This window comes from Balearica regulorum, chromosome 15 (genome assembly GCF_011004875.1).
Source record: "Balearica regulorum gibbericeps isolate bBalReg1 chromosome 15, bBalReg1.pri, whole genome shotgun sequence".
NCBI lineage: Eukaryota > Metazoa > Chordata > Aves > Gruiformes > Gruidae > Balearica > Balearica regulorum.
This window is the reverse complement of record NC_046198.1, coordinates 6823876-6840281: the sequence shown is the minus strand read 5'-3', so window position 1 is coordinate 6840281 and position 16406 is coordinate 6823876. Positions and strand designations below refer to the sequence as shown.

At 39.6% G+C, this 16406-nt stretch overlaps 1 protein-coding gene across 2 annotated transcripts; it reads left to right on the top strand.

Moving 5' to 3' along the window:
- The first annotated feature begins 4072 nt into the window (after positions 1–4072).
- Positions 4073–16382, top strand: TVP23A (trans-golgi network vesicle protein 23 homolog A). Of its 2 annotated transcripts, none has more exons than XM_075767725.1 (7): positions 4073–4272; positions 4355–4434; positions 9071–9107; positions 10133–10222; positions 13349–13474; positions 14934–15063; positions 15491–16382. In XM_075767725.1, exons 1-7 carry the CDS (start codon positions 4264–4266, stop codon positions 15568–15570), a joined length of 552 nt encoding a protein of 183 aa, XP_075623840.1. In that variant the 5' UTR covers positions 4073–4263; the 3' UTR covers positions 15571–16382. The 2 variants fall into 2 exon arrangements, with proteins under 2 accessions (XP_075623840.1, XP_075623839.1); XM_075767724.1 differs by having other exon boundaries at positions 9071–9215; positions 15491–16018.
- The last annotated feature ends 24 nt before the right edge of the window (positions 16383–16406 follow it).

Sequence of the window (16406 nt, the reverse complement as noted above, 5' to 3'; positions counted from 1 at the left end):
ATAGGTACAGGTTTCTCACTTCATTGCATCACCAGATTAGGAACCCTTTCTTACTTCTCTTTTTTGTGTTTTGTCTATAATCTACTTTTTTCTGAGAAAGTTATTGCCTTGACCACCCCACTGACACCAATTTAGAATAAATAAGAACAACAAATGCAAGCAAATATAGCAAAAGCTGCTTAACCACAGCCTCCACAATAAAAGATGAAGTAGACATTGCCAGTGAAAGCAGTGGTTGACGAATTGTCCAGCAAGCACATCAGAGATCTGAACAAGACCGTGTAGATATTACTAGCAGCACAGAAAAAAAGAAAAAAGCTAACGAATAAGCAGCTTGCAGCTTTTTATAAGCAACTTCAACTTTTATTTTTACAGAGGAAACAGTAGAAGCAACAGTGCTCAATTTTTCCTGTTAACCTCCTGTTGTACTAAGTTTCTCAAATGCTTGATAACCCTTAGTGTCTGTTATTTAATAGGTTTAGATTACTTTCATATTTTTTTTTCTCAACAAGCCTATAGAGGACTGGCTTCAGTCAAGAAAGGTATTGCATACTTGTGTGAGTGTACCTTTTAAATTCATATAAACAGCCGAGGGCAGGGACCCCAAGCACCTCTTCTGGCGAAATCAGAAGACTGCCACTCTGGGAAACAGATCCTATCCTTGCTTACCACAGTGGATCTATGAAGTCATTTAAACCAAACTTTTGACAGGTGTCCAAACAGCCCAAGTTCCTTATTTTTGGAGTTCCCAAATTCAGAAATAAGAGATGATTTGCAGAAGTAGCAAGTACCAAGAACTGCAGCTGAGAATGACTGAAGCTTTGAACACATCAAGAGATACATAAAGCTAAACACACTAAGAAGGCTGCATCCAAACGTTGGGAAGCAATGCACCCCAAGCTGGAATGAGAGCTGACCACTTTGCTTTGGTCTGCCTTTGTTTTGGCTGTTTCTAAGTGACCACTGCATGGTCTCAAGAGAAAAAGATACTGAAATAAACTCATTAATAAATGCAAAACATTTTGTCTCCCAGCTAACCACACTAGTTTCCTACAGCATGATTTAAAGATTTAAAGCCACGCAGTGAATACAGAGGATAAAATAAGCTATTTAATAAAAATATGCAATGTTTTCTTTTTTCCTAACTGAAGGAATACAGATACTACTGCATTTCTTGGAATCAAAACCAGTTACTGTGCAATAATGGGTATTTATACCCTTCTCAAGATACTAAAAAATTGTTTTTTCATCTCTGTAGATGTAACTGAATGAAGGATCAATACAGCTTTTTTTTTTTTTTTTTTTTTTTTTTTTTTAATTTACATATATATATTCACGGCCCAAACCTCCTCAGCTTTGACATATCTTTTGGTTACCCATTTCTTACTGATGGCAAAACTTGATCTCTACTGAGAGAGCATTGCTATGTATCACTCAACTAAAAGACACTATCCTGATCTGTCAAGTAAATGCTGTGGCTTCTCCTCTGTTAATAGAGAGCTGCCAATTACAACAATTCAGGTACATACAGACAAAATTCCACAGAAATTGGTTCTGGGCCAAAGCAAGAAATAATCTTTTACAAATTAATTAGAAGGTGATGCTATTAGAAAGTTATGTCCTCAAAATTTAAACATTTTATCAAGCCTCCAACAAACTCTGTATCTAATGCAAGTGAGGTAAGAGTTATTCTTGCATTAACAATATTTTCCAATATTCAGAGGAACAGAAAACAGCAAACACCACTGAGTTACTTAAACCAGAGCAACAACTGTCAAGTTATTGAAAATATCCTTGTGCAGTTTACAGGGCAAGTCTCTGATACCATGCCAGTGTGAGAGTCTAGGCAATGCTCCAAAGAAAAGGAGAAATCAGCTGACTTCATGTTAACTGTGTGAATAAAACACCATATTTATCTCAGAGGTTCTATTTATTATTGAAACAGAAAGCAAGAGAGATTTCTCAGTTACTGATACCAATAAACAAGGGAGAATGCTTTTCCAATCCCAAAATGAAGAAATTCTTGGTTTGACTGATGATTCCTCTAGTGACAAAGAATTCTTTCTAGCTCTTAATTTGCTCTAAGGGAAAATAACCTATAAAATACTTTGAATAATCACACGATATACTTTGACATAGCTTTTTAGAGAATGTTACTAAAACTATATGCATGGTATAGTGATAGTCTTCTGTGGGATTATCTAATAGAGTTTGCTAGGAAAACCCTACAATTTGCCAGGATAATCCCTACAGTGAATCAGTGGAGACAAGCACTGGAAGGAGGGAAAATTAAAGAAATATTTGTCTGTTTAAAAATTAAAAAAACAAAACACAGGTTCTGTTTCTTTTTTAGTTATATCATTTCATCTCTAACGAAATGAGTTAGCAGCACCAGAGTAGTAAATCAGATACCTAATGTGACAGATTAATTGTCACCTCTCCCATAGAAGCAAGTACTGTTTTATCTGATGAAGAACATAGCACACAGTTACTTTCTGGTGCCTCAGAACAAAAATGCAACAGCTCAGACAGTACAGCAACATTACAGAATTACTGACTGCAAACCATCAGACTTGCTGGCAGAACTGTGCTGGGACGTGGAAGAAGAGCCAATACAGTAGCCGAGATAAGTAATCTGGCAGTCAAGAAGATGCGAGACCTCCTTCCTCCTGCTTAATGCTTTTGTTACTGCAGTTCCGGGAACTGCTTCTGAGTCAGAAGCCAGTTCTGTTCAAGTTACTGTTAACGTGTTGCTCAGAAGCAGAAATGCATGTTGATACAGTAAGTGGAGGTCAGCTTCAGGTATGCACATAATTATTTAATAATTGTATCTCATGATAGCTCTGAAAGAGTTTATATCTTCTTTGGGAGTGAAAGCCTACTTAGATATTTTAATATTGTAGGCTATTGTGAGACTTCCTATCAAATTACAGACTGCCTATTCAGTTTTTTAGTGGAAGTCTGCTGTACTTATTGACACACTATAAAGTGTTGTTTTAGCACCACCACAGCCAAATTATGACTAAGACAACATTATTAGTCATAAAATACCTTTTCCCCTCTACAGTTACAAATCCTACTAAGAACAGCTCTACCAGTTTTTCTGAAGCATTAGGTATTGTCTTGCTCTAATACAGGTCTTGCACAAAGCTACTTTCCAATTAACGTTTATGAAGTGTTCACCTTAGTAACTTCTGTACTTACTCAACAGATACTTTCCGTATTAGTTAGATGTTTTAGAAAAGACTAGCAAGTTATTATTTTGCAGGCTTATTTAATGCTAGAAGCTAGTCAGATCTACAAATTACTGTGATTTATCACATCGTCTTTCATCCTCCACTTCATACTTAGCTGACTGGACTATCTCCCATGATTGTGAAACCCTTATCCCTATCTTGAAGCTCAGTTGTCTCATTTCCCTTTCCTACTTCCTTAACTCTGCTGCATAATCCATCTGCCATTTAAATAAAAAGAGAAATCTCTAACTAAGGGGCTGAGTTACTTATGTTACACTAGTAGTACATCCACAGTATTGCAGTCAGACTGGACTGCCCCCCAAAAGCTGTACCGCCACAGGGGTGCAGGGCCCACTGTGAGGCAGGGGACAGCACAGGAGGTTTGGCCCAGCACTGACAGGACAACAGGCTGTTGGTATCAGCTGAAGCACGTATCACATTTGTACATGTACCTTCACCTTCCTCTCCACTACTTTTTTTCTTTTGGGGTTTGTCTCATCACAAAACCTAAGAAGCTGCGTCCAGGTCGGTGCGTTTGGCGAGCAAGCAGCTGTCACCAGCTGAACAAAGGGCTCTGGCTCTGCCGAGGCCTCCGGCTCCTCACACCTGCAGCAAGGCCCACTGACGAGGCCCGTCTGGCCGCCCCGGCCTCGGCAAAGGCAACCGCCGAGAGCCTGACCGCGATGGGGAGGAGAGTGGCAGCTAAAGGCACCTCAGGGACACGGACGCAAGGGAAGATGCAGGTCTCCCCGCCGGGGCCAGCATAAGCGCCAGTTTAACTGGAGTCGCCCAGCTCCGAGTCGCTGCCAAGCCCCGAGCGCGGCCCGTGTGAGAGGGAGCCTCGCGCTTCGGCCCGCTCCCCCCTCCCCGCCGGGGAGACCCTGGGAGGGCAGGGCCGGCCCCGCCGCGGGCTCACCCCGGGCAGGCGGCAGCCCGGACCCTTTTCCATGAAACACCTCCCGGGTGCTGGCAACCGCCGCGCCTGGCAACCGGGCTGCAGGGCCGGGCTGGTCGGCTGAGGCGAAGGATGAAGCAGGTAGGGGCGCCGGCGGGCGGTACGGGGGGGGCGGTGGCGCGGCTCCCCCGGTCCCTCTCTGCTGACGGGCTCCCCGCCGCAGGCGCTGGTGGACGACACGGAGGATGTGTCCCTCGACTTCGGGAGCGAGGAGGACCTGGCGCTGCGGAAAGCAAAGATCAGGTAACGGCGCGGGGAGCGGAGCGGCCCCGGCCCCGGCGCGGAGGCCTCAGGGTCGCCGCATCTGCCTGAGGTAACCGGGTCTGGGCAGCCCTTGCTGCTCCAGCTGGACTGACGCACTGAAATACGAGAAACTCCATTTAAACACTTAATTCCCATTTTTTACCGGGGTGGGGGGGTGGGGTGGGTGGTCAAGCGCTGGAACAGGCCGCGTGGGAGGCTGGGGAGCCTCGGCCCGGGAGATGCTCAGTGCTGGGCAGCCAGCCCTGGCTGCCCGGGCTGGAGCAGGTGAGGCCTGCGGCCCTGCCAGCCGCACCACAGCTGTGAGCATGACTGCAGGCTCAGTGTCAGCCTGGCATTGGAAACAGAAATTTTACATACCCAAAGCCAATATCTCACACAAAAAAGTCCCACCCAAACGATATTTTTGTTAGAGCTGGGGAAGTGGAGAGAGCTCTCATCTTCAGCAAAACAAGCTGTGCACCAGAGTGCTCTCATGTTGCATTGCACACCCAGCTGAAGGGAAACAGCAACTTATTTGCAATAAAACTGTCATGTTTTGCTACCATGGGATGTGATGTTATGTGGAATATTGTATCTCTTATCCCTGTAGCTGTTGCCTTAGAAAACCCAACCCATCGATCCATCTCATCTGTCAGGTTAAGCAGTGTACTGTTATGTTACCAGAGGTGTCACTCTGCAGCTCTGTCCACACAGAGGTCCCAGGTGACAGAACCGTTGTTCCATCAGTGGCTCTTGAAGAATCTCCAGTCAAGGACTGTCAAGGGAAAAGCTTTATGTCAAAAGGAATTATACGTATGCATGCACTTGCTAATAATCAACTGATTAATATTGCTCTCTTCCCTTCCACCGTGCCCCAGCTTACCCTGGTCCATTACAACGTTAATATTTCTTGTAGGCATAAACAAAAATAAGAGGGGTTAAGCGTAACACAAATGTTATTTGAGATGCACAAACAAGTAATCGCATCTCTTTACAATATAATTACTCTGTTTTACTCGTGTCTGGTGAAGCATTTCTGCCCTTCCAGTGCATTGGAGTTTGCAACTACATGAGTCAGCCATAACACAAGATTAACATTCCCAGAGTTGCTTGTTTCTGTGCTTTAGCAGCAGCACACATTTTAAATGAAGGTTTATATTTTGGTGCAGTCTTGGAGAACATAGCCTAAAGGATTAAACTAAACTGGGAAATACAGCTTAGGAGTGTGTCTTGAGCAAGCAAGCCACAGATTCAGTTTATTGGACTAGAGTAGAGTTAGTGTGAAGTGAAACCACCCTGAAGTGTTTGTAGGAGGTCCACAGTACCAGTTAGTTTACTCTAGAGAACTGTTCCCACTGGTTCACACTACCCAATAATATAGACAGGCGAAGTATCAGTAAACCACACTATTAATTGATCCACTTTGTGTAGGTACTTTTTTCATTTGAGATTGCTTTTCTTTCTTGCCCTCATTGTGACAATACTAAAGATAATCTAATACTGAAAAATCTTCTGCTATAGAGTACAGAAATGAAACTCCTTACATTGTTCACACATAAGTTTGTTTTTATATTTCTGAAGAATCTTGTGCAAACAAGCCTGGAACACACCTGTGTGCTGCAAAATTTTGTTGTCTTATTAGAGGGCATAACAACACGTTCCAATCATTTGTCTTTATCCCAATTTCATGTATCTTGAGCTTGGTTAGAATTCGCATAAACTGTGACAAGTTGCACTTTTGTGATTCTCCAAGGAATATGCAAGTGCTCCTTAAAAGCAAAAGGTATGTGGATAGTGATTTAGTTAGTGACTACTTTCATAAGAAGGTTAGGAAAAAGATAACTTACACCATCTTTGCAGTTCATTGCAGTATAGGAACATTTGATCTGGAACAGTTAGGAGCATATGATCGCTTCTTTTTCAAATCAGCCAGGTAATACAAGATGATTATGCCAAAGACGCTGTTTATTCAAAATTTGCCTGGATATATTTGAAGTACCAGAGATATAAAAAGCAGCATGTAGAGTGCTGCCATGGCACTTCTGAGCAGGTACCAGGAATGATTCTCCTGCGGTTCAGTAGAATACCTTAGGGTTGACCCAATTTGATTCCTTACTATGGGATACAACTAAGTTCATAACAGCTCATTCCTATCCTAATAGGCATCACGCTTGCAAACTGAACAGAGGTTATTATAACAAGAAAAATGGTAATCATCTAGCCTCAAGGCTCCACTTATACACTATATGGATGTTTAGATGCAATGAGATAACTAAAAGTCCAAGCCAGTGTCTTGCTATGCTTTCAGGCACAAATGTATGCCAAGCAGAGCCAGTGGTTTTAGTTACCTTTATCCTTTACCGGATTTGAACGCAAAAAAACCCCAAAAGTTACTGTGTTTTAAAGCCTATACTGTCTTCCATTAGTAAAAAAAAAAAAAAAATCATGTTAGTTTATATAATGATTTCTTAATGCCATCATATTTCTGGAAATTAGTTTTTTTAAAAAATGTATAAAGTCCAATTGAATTCAATAGAAATGCATTCACTTAAGAAAAGCTGTAAAGTTTTTTTGTTTCAAAAAGGATGCAGATGGTTTAGGTTCAGGTTTTAAAAGACAATTTTATCTATCCTGGATTATTGCCTTTTTAAAAATTCTGTTTGTATATGATAGGAGCTATAAGTTCCATCTGATGTGAGGAAGTGAACAGTTTATTTACTGGATTCTGTTAGTTTCAGATTTTTTTTTTTTTTAAAAGCATAAATGGGTGGACATTTTTTGAGATTGAGAGGGTTGTCCAAAGAATGAGGTGCAAGTTTTGATATATCTCTGTATTCCTCCCCTAGGGCAAGAACCTGCAAGTCTGTGTCTTTGGCTTGGCTAGCCACATGCTAGTGAAAGGACTGTTACTCTGTAGTCTCAATAAAGTGTTTAGTGCTGTAATAAATGTGAGCCTCTTGCTCATGTGTTGGTTTTTTAGTAAACACCCTTCAAAGTTTGATATTGGAACAGATTCAGCATCCAAACAGTAATTCATCATCTGACTTCCAAAATGAAGCACTACTCCAAAGTTACTTTCACATTTGAAGCACTGTTATAGTTATAAAAGCTCGATCCACTCTGATGCATTTTAGGGTTGCAAGCTATCAATAGCTTGTATTGACATAAGATACCACTTACGTAATGGACTCTTAGATTTTCTTGAACGAGATCAAGACTTGAAGTAGTAAGACACTATCTGTTTTTGACAGTTCACAATATTCTCTCCGCTCCACTCACCCACCCACCTGTCTGCTTAGGGCACAAAAAGCTCCTTTTGCTTAAAATGTCACATGTTCAGTTTTAAGTCAGAAGAGGTTTTTGGAAAGTTTGAGGTTAGCATGGGCATGATCAGGAATAAATATAAACTGCAGCTGTGTGTCATTGTTGCTTTTCCAGTCATGTGTGTGTAGTACTACAAGCACAATATTGCCATTACAGAATAGAAAAGTACTAGAATAGTTAAACAGCTACAGAATAATGTTACAATAAAGATATAAAGATAATAACTATTATATTTTAAATCTAATTATAATCTAAGTTTATAATAAACAATTATAATTGTGGTTATATTATATGTATCATTTTATTAGAATATAAAATCTAATAGGTGAATAGTTAATTGTGACCTAGGCCATACTACTGTTAGTTGTTTACAGAGGTAGAGAAGCTTAATGAGACAATCTGACTTTTAAAAAAAAGTCTTACTCAGAAAACAAGTTTTATTCACTCAGCTTCAAGGAGAGAAGTTACTTAAATGCAATAATTGCTAGTTAATTGCCACTTTAATTATCACAAACACAACTGTTCAGAATAAGTTTTTGTACTTGGCATGTTATCCTGAAAATTGTACTGTGCTCATTATAGCATTCTCTAAACCCCCTGTCTTACTGTACAGGCCTATATTCCATACCATATATAGTTACTTTTTCCACCGAAATTCCCCTTTATTTTGTTACAGACAAAATGTTGTTTGATGAACAAAGCACAAATATCTAGTGAAATTAATGAACATTCATTCATAAGAACTGTTAGATTCCCAAATCTCTCTCCCTCTGTAAAGGGAAGTGTTTGGTTTCAGACATTACATGTGAAAGTTTATTTTGTCTTAACACCCAACAGCTATTTTTTGTTTGGGTTTTTTTTTTGGTTTTGTTTCAGAGTTCCTGTTCTTGTTTTCAAAACAATTCTGAAAGGCATAAGATCTGTCTCAATTCTGTTGTGCCTTGCAATGCTGATTTATTTCATGAAACAGTGAGGATTTTAGGGTACAGCGTTGAACACAACCACTAAATTCCTTTATGTAGTACCAGAGAAACTGGTAAAAGACTCCAGATTTTGTTCTATCTTTGGGAAAGTTTTGACATGGACAACATATTCCATCTTTTAGCTTTAGATGCAAAGGTGGCTATTGGAAATACTATTGCTTTGATAACGAAGAAATACATCAACATACGAAATAATAGCAGCTACAAACCACAGTACCATTATAGACTAGAAATATTTGTGTTATACTGTATTGTTGGCAAATACTGTCACATTCCTTCTTGTCCCATAACTTTCTAAGTGCTCTGTGTTTTGGGTTTTTCTTTTCTAGGCACCCACTGGCCAGCTTTTTCCACCTGTTCTTCCGAGTGAGTGCTATTATTACCTACTTGTTCTGTGACTGGTTCAGCAACAGCTTTGTTGCCTGTTTTGTGACTATTCTCCTCCTCCTCTCCTTTGACTTTTGGTCAGTTAAGGTAAGATGACCCTGAATAGTAATTACCTTTGAAAGTATTTTGTGTGCCTGCCATTAATAAAACACAAAAGGAATATGTATACTGATGAATGACTGAAGTGACAAAAACATTGTGATCTGTTGATTTATTAATAATTTTCATTTTAACTAAGACATTTACATATCTTAGTTACTGTTTATCACCATGTTCTCTGTGGCTGATGGGAGCTAATATGGTGAGAAAATTGCCTTGACATAGATTTGTTTGTATGCTTTCCCCCTTTAAAAAAAAAAAAAAAAGGAATAAAGTACTCCTAGCTTTCAGTAATGGAGGATGCCAGAGGATGCCCAAAGCTGCACTACTGTGCCCAGAAGGCCCCTGGGAGCCCAACTGTGGCACTGGTGCCCTAATCATGTGCAGGCAGGTGGGTCAGGCCAGCCCAGAATCCCAGGGGCTCCGCGTGTGGAACAAGGCTTTTGTTTTGTAGAAGTGAAGCATTGATGCATCTCCAGGATATTGAAAACTTCTAGTATTCATCCAGGTGCAGCAATATTTTCTTCATTTGCTTGATTCCATGCAGCTTACTTCCTTATAATTTATCTTCCATTTTCTCAGTGTTTTTTTGTTGGCAGTTCTCCTCTCTGAGGAAATTTGTTTATTGGGGGCTTCTCCAACTAACTGACTTAGAAAAGATACATACTATAATTTCTTACCTAAATCAATGTTATTGTATTGTCATATTAGAAGAGAACAGTCCTCTAGATTTGTGGTAACTCATCCATCCTTAATGACTGTTGTGCTAAAGCTGGCACAGCTTTAGAACTGATTTTAGTATTTGATAAAAGAATATGATTTCCAGACATGCTTGCATTTTTTTAAAATATTAGTCTAACAAGTGAGTTATGCAGCTGATTAATGAAAATGTTTTTTGTCACTAGAATGTGACAGGAAGACTCTTGGTTGGTTTGCATTGGTGGAACCAGATTGATGAAGACGGAAAAAGTCACTGGCTGTTTGAAGCAAAAAGGGTATGTTAATGAAAGTAGGCAGAGGACAAACAGAATCCACAGAAAAGCTTATAAAGCTGATACTAAGACAAATAAAGTAACAAATAGAGTGCCTTTGTAACAGTTACTTTTTATCCAGCTTCTATAGAAGATACTGTAAGTATTCAGCTCCAAGCATACCGGATTGTCACATCCTGGAAGCATTCAGAACAAAACTGGTCTCACAACATTGTCATCATATGCATCAGCAGAATAAATATTCATAGTATGGTACCATTGGTATGAAATGTTTCTGGTAATTGTATTTTATTTTCTAGTGAGAACATCTTGTAATAAATGCATCTTCCCATAGTTAATCCCAATGCAGAATCCTCTTCAGGAAAGATATATGTTGAAAGCAATGCTGAGTAGTTCCAATTCAGTATTTAAAAAAAATTGTTTTATTTACGCTCATGGAGTACAGTGGGGAATAGAACCCAGATCACAGAGCATTCTGATACTGCTAGTGCTCCCCCAAACACCCTGAGCAAAAAAAAAAAAAAAAAAAGCTATAAAGTGGCACTTGGCATTGCTGCCAGAGTCAAGACTGCAGGTTTTTGCTTTCACTTGCTAACAGTCTCTCTACAGCCCCATTTAGGCAAGAGCCTGGCAGAACACTTCAAGTGCTGCTCACTAGGATATTCCTTTCAGGCAAATCCAGCTGTGCACGCAGCCTGGGTGCTGAGCCAAGCGTGAAATACTCTGAATGCACAGGCCTCCAGTGCCCTCTACCAGCCCTGCAGCCGCTTGCAGAGAACACAGCCAGGCAGGAGTGCAAACCAGCAGGGTGGGGTTGCACATCATTTGCAGTATAACATGTTAACTTTCTTCCTGTAATCTAAGTGAAACCTAAAAAGAGAATATAGGCAAGTCCCCGTGAAAGCAAAGAAACCAGATGACTTTCAGAGTTTCTTAGTTTCGTCAAGTTGAGACAGTAAACAAGAGCTTTCTTAGCACTTATAAGCAATGACATCCATAAAGTGACCTCCTGACCTCAAAATTATGGTAAAGTGAGCAAGCCTCATTCACTTATTACAGTTTGGTAACTCCAGTCTTGAAGTACAAAGTTGACTCATCTGTATGGTCTAAAGCCTTCCAAAAATTCTGGCAGATGGTAGGTTGATTAACCTGAAAATCATAGTACTGCAAAAAGGAACATACAATTAGAGTGGATTGTATTTTTGTCATAGCTTATCTGTGAGAAATACTTTGCCATGGTAAGGTCCTGGAATACATGTGATTCTCTTAGTTTCCACTGTCAGGCATTCCCCACCTCCTTTGCCAATCTTCTAGCAACTTTTTAAGTTCTATTCCTTTATGGGTAAATTTGCTTAGAAATACTCCAAGTCACTCACCAACAACAAGCAGCTAATTCCTGATGCGCTGCTGATGCAACAGAGGTTCACTCCTATCTTCTGCTGAGGATTACTGGAAGAAAAGCAATTCCACATTTCTATTCCAAACATCACAACTCTCTCTTCTCTTTGGGGTGCTTGCAGCCTTTTATAATCTTGCTCATCAAGTTAAGTAGGTCTTTTAGGTGCAGTGTTCACAGGTGTATTGACTTTTTTTTCCCCTCCTAAATAGTTAGTGCTCATGCAATGTTACTGTTGGGTAATTTGTCAGTAATTGGGATACAAGTGATCAAACCCTTTTATTGACTCAGAACATCTGTCTTCTGTATCTACAAAGGTATAGAACATTATTCTGTGGACCTCTGCAACATCACTGGTTTAGAGGAGACATGAAAAAATCAAAGACTCCTTGTAATTATTGCATCTTTCAGGGTTTTCTTAGGCAAGATAGAGTAACTTAACTATTTACAAGTTGAATTCCATTGTTTGCCTCATGATGGATGGATGGATGAGTCTTATTTTTACATGGAGAATTCAAGATACTGAAAATGTAAAAGGCTTTTCTGTTTTCAGAGTGGAATAGTCCACAGGGTTTTCTTTTCCACTTGTGAAGCTTGTATTTCAGAAGCTAGCTTTAGTGGTGGTTGAACGGTCTGAGGTTTAGAGTGAGATTTTGAATTCTGGTCTCCTAGGAAAGATTAGAAACTTCTGAACAATTCTCTTTCTTGAGTTTGTCTTTAGTGTTGGGAGTTAACAATGAGCCTTTCAGTGTAGATAGAGATGTGTGAGTTGTGCTGACCTGAAGAAATCTTCAACCAGGGCTTTTTGCAGCTGTCTGAGGTTTTTTTGCTCTCCCTGAAGAACGCAAATAGAGCGCCATGAATAACAATGCCTCTTTCAGAGAGATGCCAGCAGTTGCTATAGTGTCCAACACTAATATTACAGAAGAGGCATTTCTGAAGCCATAGTTGTTAATTTATAGGACATCAGTGGAGTTCATAAGCAAAACTGAAGTATTAGTTTATGTAATAGAAAACTAAGCTTCACATAAGATTTTAACTAAGCTAAGATACTGTGTGTTTTTAGGAAAGTGTATGGAAATGGGCACTGTTAGGAGAACTTCATTGTCTGAACTGGAACCAACTGATAAATCCTGTGGGGGATCTTTAAAGTTTTCTTGTTAGCACTTGCAACAGCTCATTGCAATTTCCACATTATATACTATAGATTTTCTGATACTGGACTGATTTCCCCCCCCCCCCCCCCCATACTTTTGATTTGAGAACAGGGTGCATATTCTACATCTACGCTGCAGACAGTGAAGTACTCATACTAAGTTCTGCTTGTAACGCTGTCTTCCATTTTACACTTCTCTAAGGTCTTGGTAAAGTTTGAATCTAATTTCAAAGTTAACTTCATATTTCTGAAGTTAAAAAGCAATTGTCAGTGTAACAGAACTTTGACACTTTGACTTTAAAATACTACTAATCTGTAGTGTTAGTGGGAGCTATCATTGACAAAAGGAATAATTATCTCATTTAAATGTGAACAGGGACCAGAATATTTTTAAAAAAAACCAAAAAGCTGTCATGTACAGTAGAAAACTGCTTCTCTTCTTATTCAGTCTTCCTTCCATGCCTTTAGTAAGTGACATTTAGGTAAAGAAGCAATTTTGTCCATTCTTCCTCCTCTGTTGATTTGTTATTGTGGATTTTGTCTTTGTGACTAGTAGTTTCAATAATTTTCCTTCTAGGTGCCTACAGTAGCTGCCTCAACAGAAGCTGAAGCTCGAATCTTTTGGCTGGGTCTCATTATCTGTCCAGTTATTTGGACAGTGTTTTTCTTTACCACCTTGTTCTCCTTGAAGCTGAAATGGCTGGTAAGTCTGGGGGTACTGAAAGACCTATGGCTGACAGACAACGTTGGTAGAGGGAAAACCCAGATCTGTTAATTTTGCTACAGTCTTTGAATCAAATCTTCCAACAGTACAAAAAAATTCACTAATAGCCTCAACAAATCAGAGGAGTTTTCTGCAGTCAAGCCCTGCACGCTGGAATGGATTAGTAATTTTTAGCCCCACTTCGGCTAGGTTATCGGGTTCAGCTCCTTCATCTAATGTGAGAATGTTAGTGGTTGGCAAAATTACAGACTTCTTTTTAACTGTAGCAACTTACTTTTCCCCAACTTAATTCAGTCAAAGGAAACTAATAGGAGAAGACAAGAAAAATGAACCAGTGATGCTGGTTTTCATATCTCCTTGCAACTTGAATGTTACATGCTCTTAAAAGTACAGATTTTAGATCTCTGGTGCCTTTTGAAAGAACCAGTATCATAGTGCTTTTGTCAAGTTCCTAGCCATGCTAAGTACAATTTCTTAATTCAGTTTGAAGATATAAAAAAATGTCTTGGACATGTGCAGCTACATAACTAGTAACAGCCAAGTTTACGTTTTATTATTAAATGAAACAGGAAGTTCAGCCATGGGTATGAATCAATTCCAAATCATTAACTGTTTTCTAGTGCCCAAACTGGCATAGCTAAAGAAGCAATAGTTAACATTAAACCAGCAGTCTTTCTCCATGGCTCCACCTATATTTTTGAACACCAGAGAATGCTAAACTGAGAGCTGGTTGGAAAAGGAACCCTAACCAGCACCATCAGCAGGTTGCTCAGGTGCTTGTAAAAGACAGGAAAGAGATGAAAATACGATAGCTTCCAGGAAACGCTTTCTGAGGCTAAAACTCCCATTTTATCTAAGTTATTTCATTAGTCAGTCATCAGATGGGTTCTGCCTGCTGCTAAGCCTTTAGTACCACAAAAGGATCTAATTATTTTCACTGCCTGTTAATGTGAGATACTGATTCTTATCTATCAATGCTCTTTGTAAATCTGTAAGTTACAGGATCTTCTTGTTTGTATATAATAAGGCATTTGTCAGCTAAACAAGCCTGCATGTTTGCTATGTATCTGGATGCAAAACTTTTAGCTACAAATCAGGCTTACAAAAAGTGAAATTATTACGGAATCAGTTGAATAGGTCCTTTTTTGAATAAGTGTTTTTAGGAAAGTAATGGAAGTCTTTCAAGATGCAGAATGGCAAAAAACCCCCTTTGTATCAGTGTTTTGATACAAGGAGAGGCATTTTGTAGAAAGGAACTATTGTTTGACATGATTGGATCTCTTTAATGGTAATTTATTATTGGAAGGAATATCCCTCTTATAGCATGTCTATCTAAATAGTATGTATACATATATACACACGTGTGTATATATATTCTACACATACAATCTATATATAGCAGTGTATTTGTCCCAGCTGAAGTTGTGTTTGTCCACAGGCTCTTGTGATAGCTGGGATCTCCCTTCAGACTGCTAATTTATACGGCTACATCCACTGCAAATTAGGGGGACAAAAAAGCATCAGCAGAGTAACTTCAAGGTTTTTTGTCACAGCAGATGTTCTCAAGAGTAAGTACCGAGTTGGTCTGTCAGCTCCAGCCTGTGAAGTATCAGGTACTGACCTTGCCTCACACTGTTGGTTTTGGTTCTTTCCAGGTCTTAGTTCCCCAAATAACTCCAGGCAGGGCTCTCTCGATTCTCCAGCAAGCCTCTCTGGCGGAACTTGCTCGGAAGGGCTGTACCCCTGTCACACTGGTCTGTGTTCAGAAGCTTGCTGAACCTCTGCAGCTGAGCTGCTTCCAAGGCCCATGAAGAACCCCTCTAAGTTAAATCTTCAGAGGGGATGCCTTCTGGGGTATTGCAACACTGCTGCCTAGGCACAGCTGGAGAGTCATCTTCAGCCCTCAGGCTTCCACCGGGTTCTTCCAGCTTTTTATAAAAGATTCCTACATGCTAGGTTATGCTAACACCCACGCTTCCTGTGTTCATTCTACAGGACGGACAAGGAGAATTTCAGAAGACCCCATTGAAGAACATGGAAAGACAGGCACTGGTAATCTAACAAGGAAGACCTAAAAGGAGGAGGAGTAAAAATACTCATTTATGAAAGCTGTTCTTCATCTGAAGATATTTCAGTAAAGCTCTTCTAGAATTATGCTTGCATGAAATAACAAGGATTTTATGTCATTGGTGTTGGACTCTTTAGCTTCTGAAAGGTTTAGAGCCTTGGTTACTTAAAAGTTAATCAAAAAGTGGTTTGTATAGGCACAAAAACAATGCTTACAGTTTACACAGAGCACACTTTCAGAAAAAAAATCTGTCAACCAACCTGAAACCGTTGGATTAGAATTAGAAACCAAGAATTAGAATGTATTCAACAGATGATGCCGATTTAATTTTCAAACTACAATGAACAAAATTGAACTGCCTTTCCCTCTTGTATGCAATACTGATTTCTCAAGGCTCTGATTCCTCAAGAAAAAAAAGAGGAATTACAATCACAAAGGGCCTCTTTGTTATTAAAAGACACCGGTGTGGTTTTTTTTTCCAGCATTCAGGCTTAGGGTCAAGTAGAAGAACGAACAGAAGTCATGTAGCACATTCACACGGTACTTGTGTGAAGCAGCCACTTAATAGTTAAAATATGTTAATCTTATTCTGATACCTGTAATAAATAAAATATTATACTTGTACTATAATTAACTTGCCTAAACTCTAGGTTTTTACTTTAAAACTGTATGCCAATTATAAGGAAGGAGACTGTACTGCACTGAATTTCATTCTAAATATAGATCTTTACTGTGACACTGGATGTGGACTGCACCTGTGTAACACAGAGGAAGACGCGGTTTTATACTTTTCTAGCAAGCTTTGAGACCACCTGTGAACTACAGGAATCTAGAACTATGAAA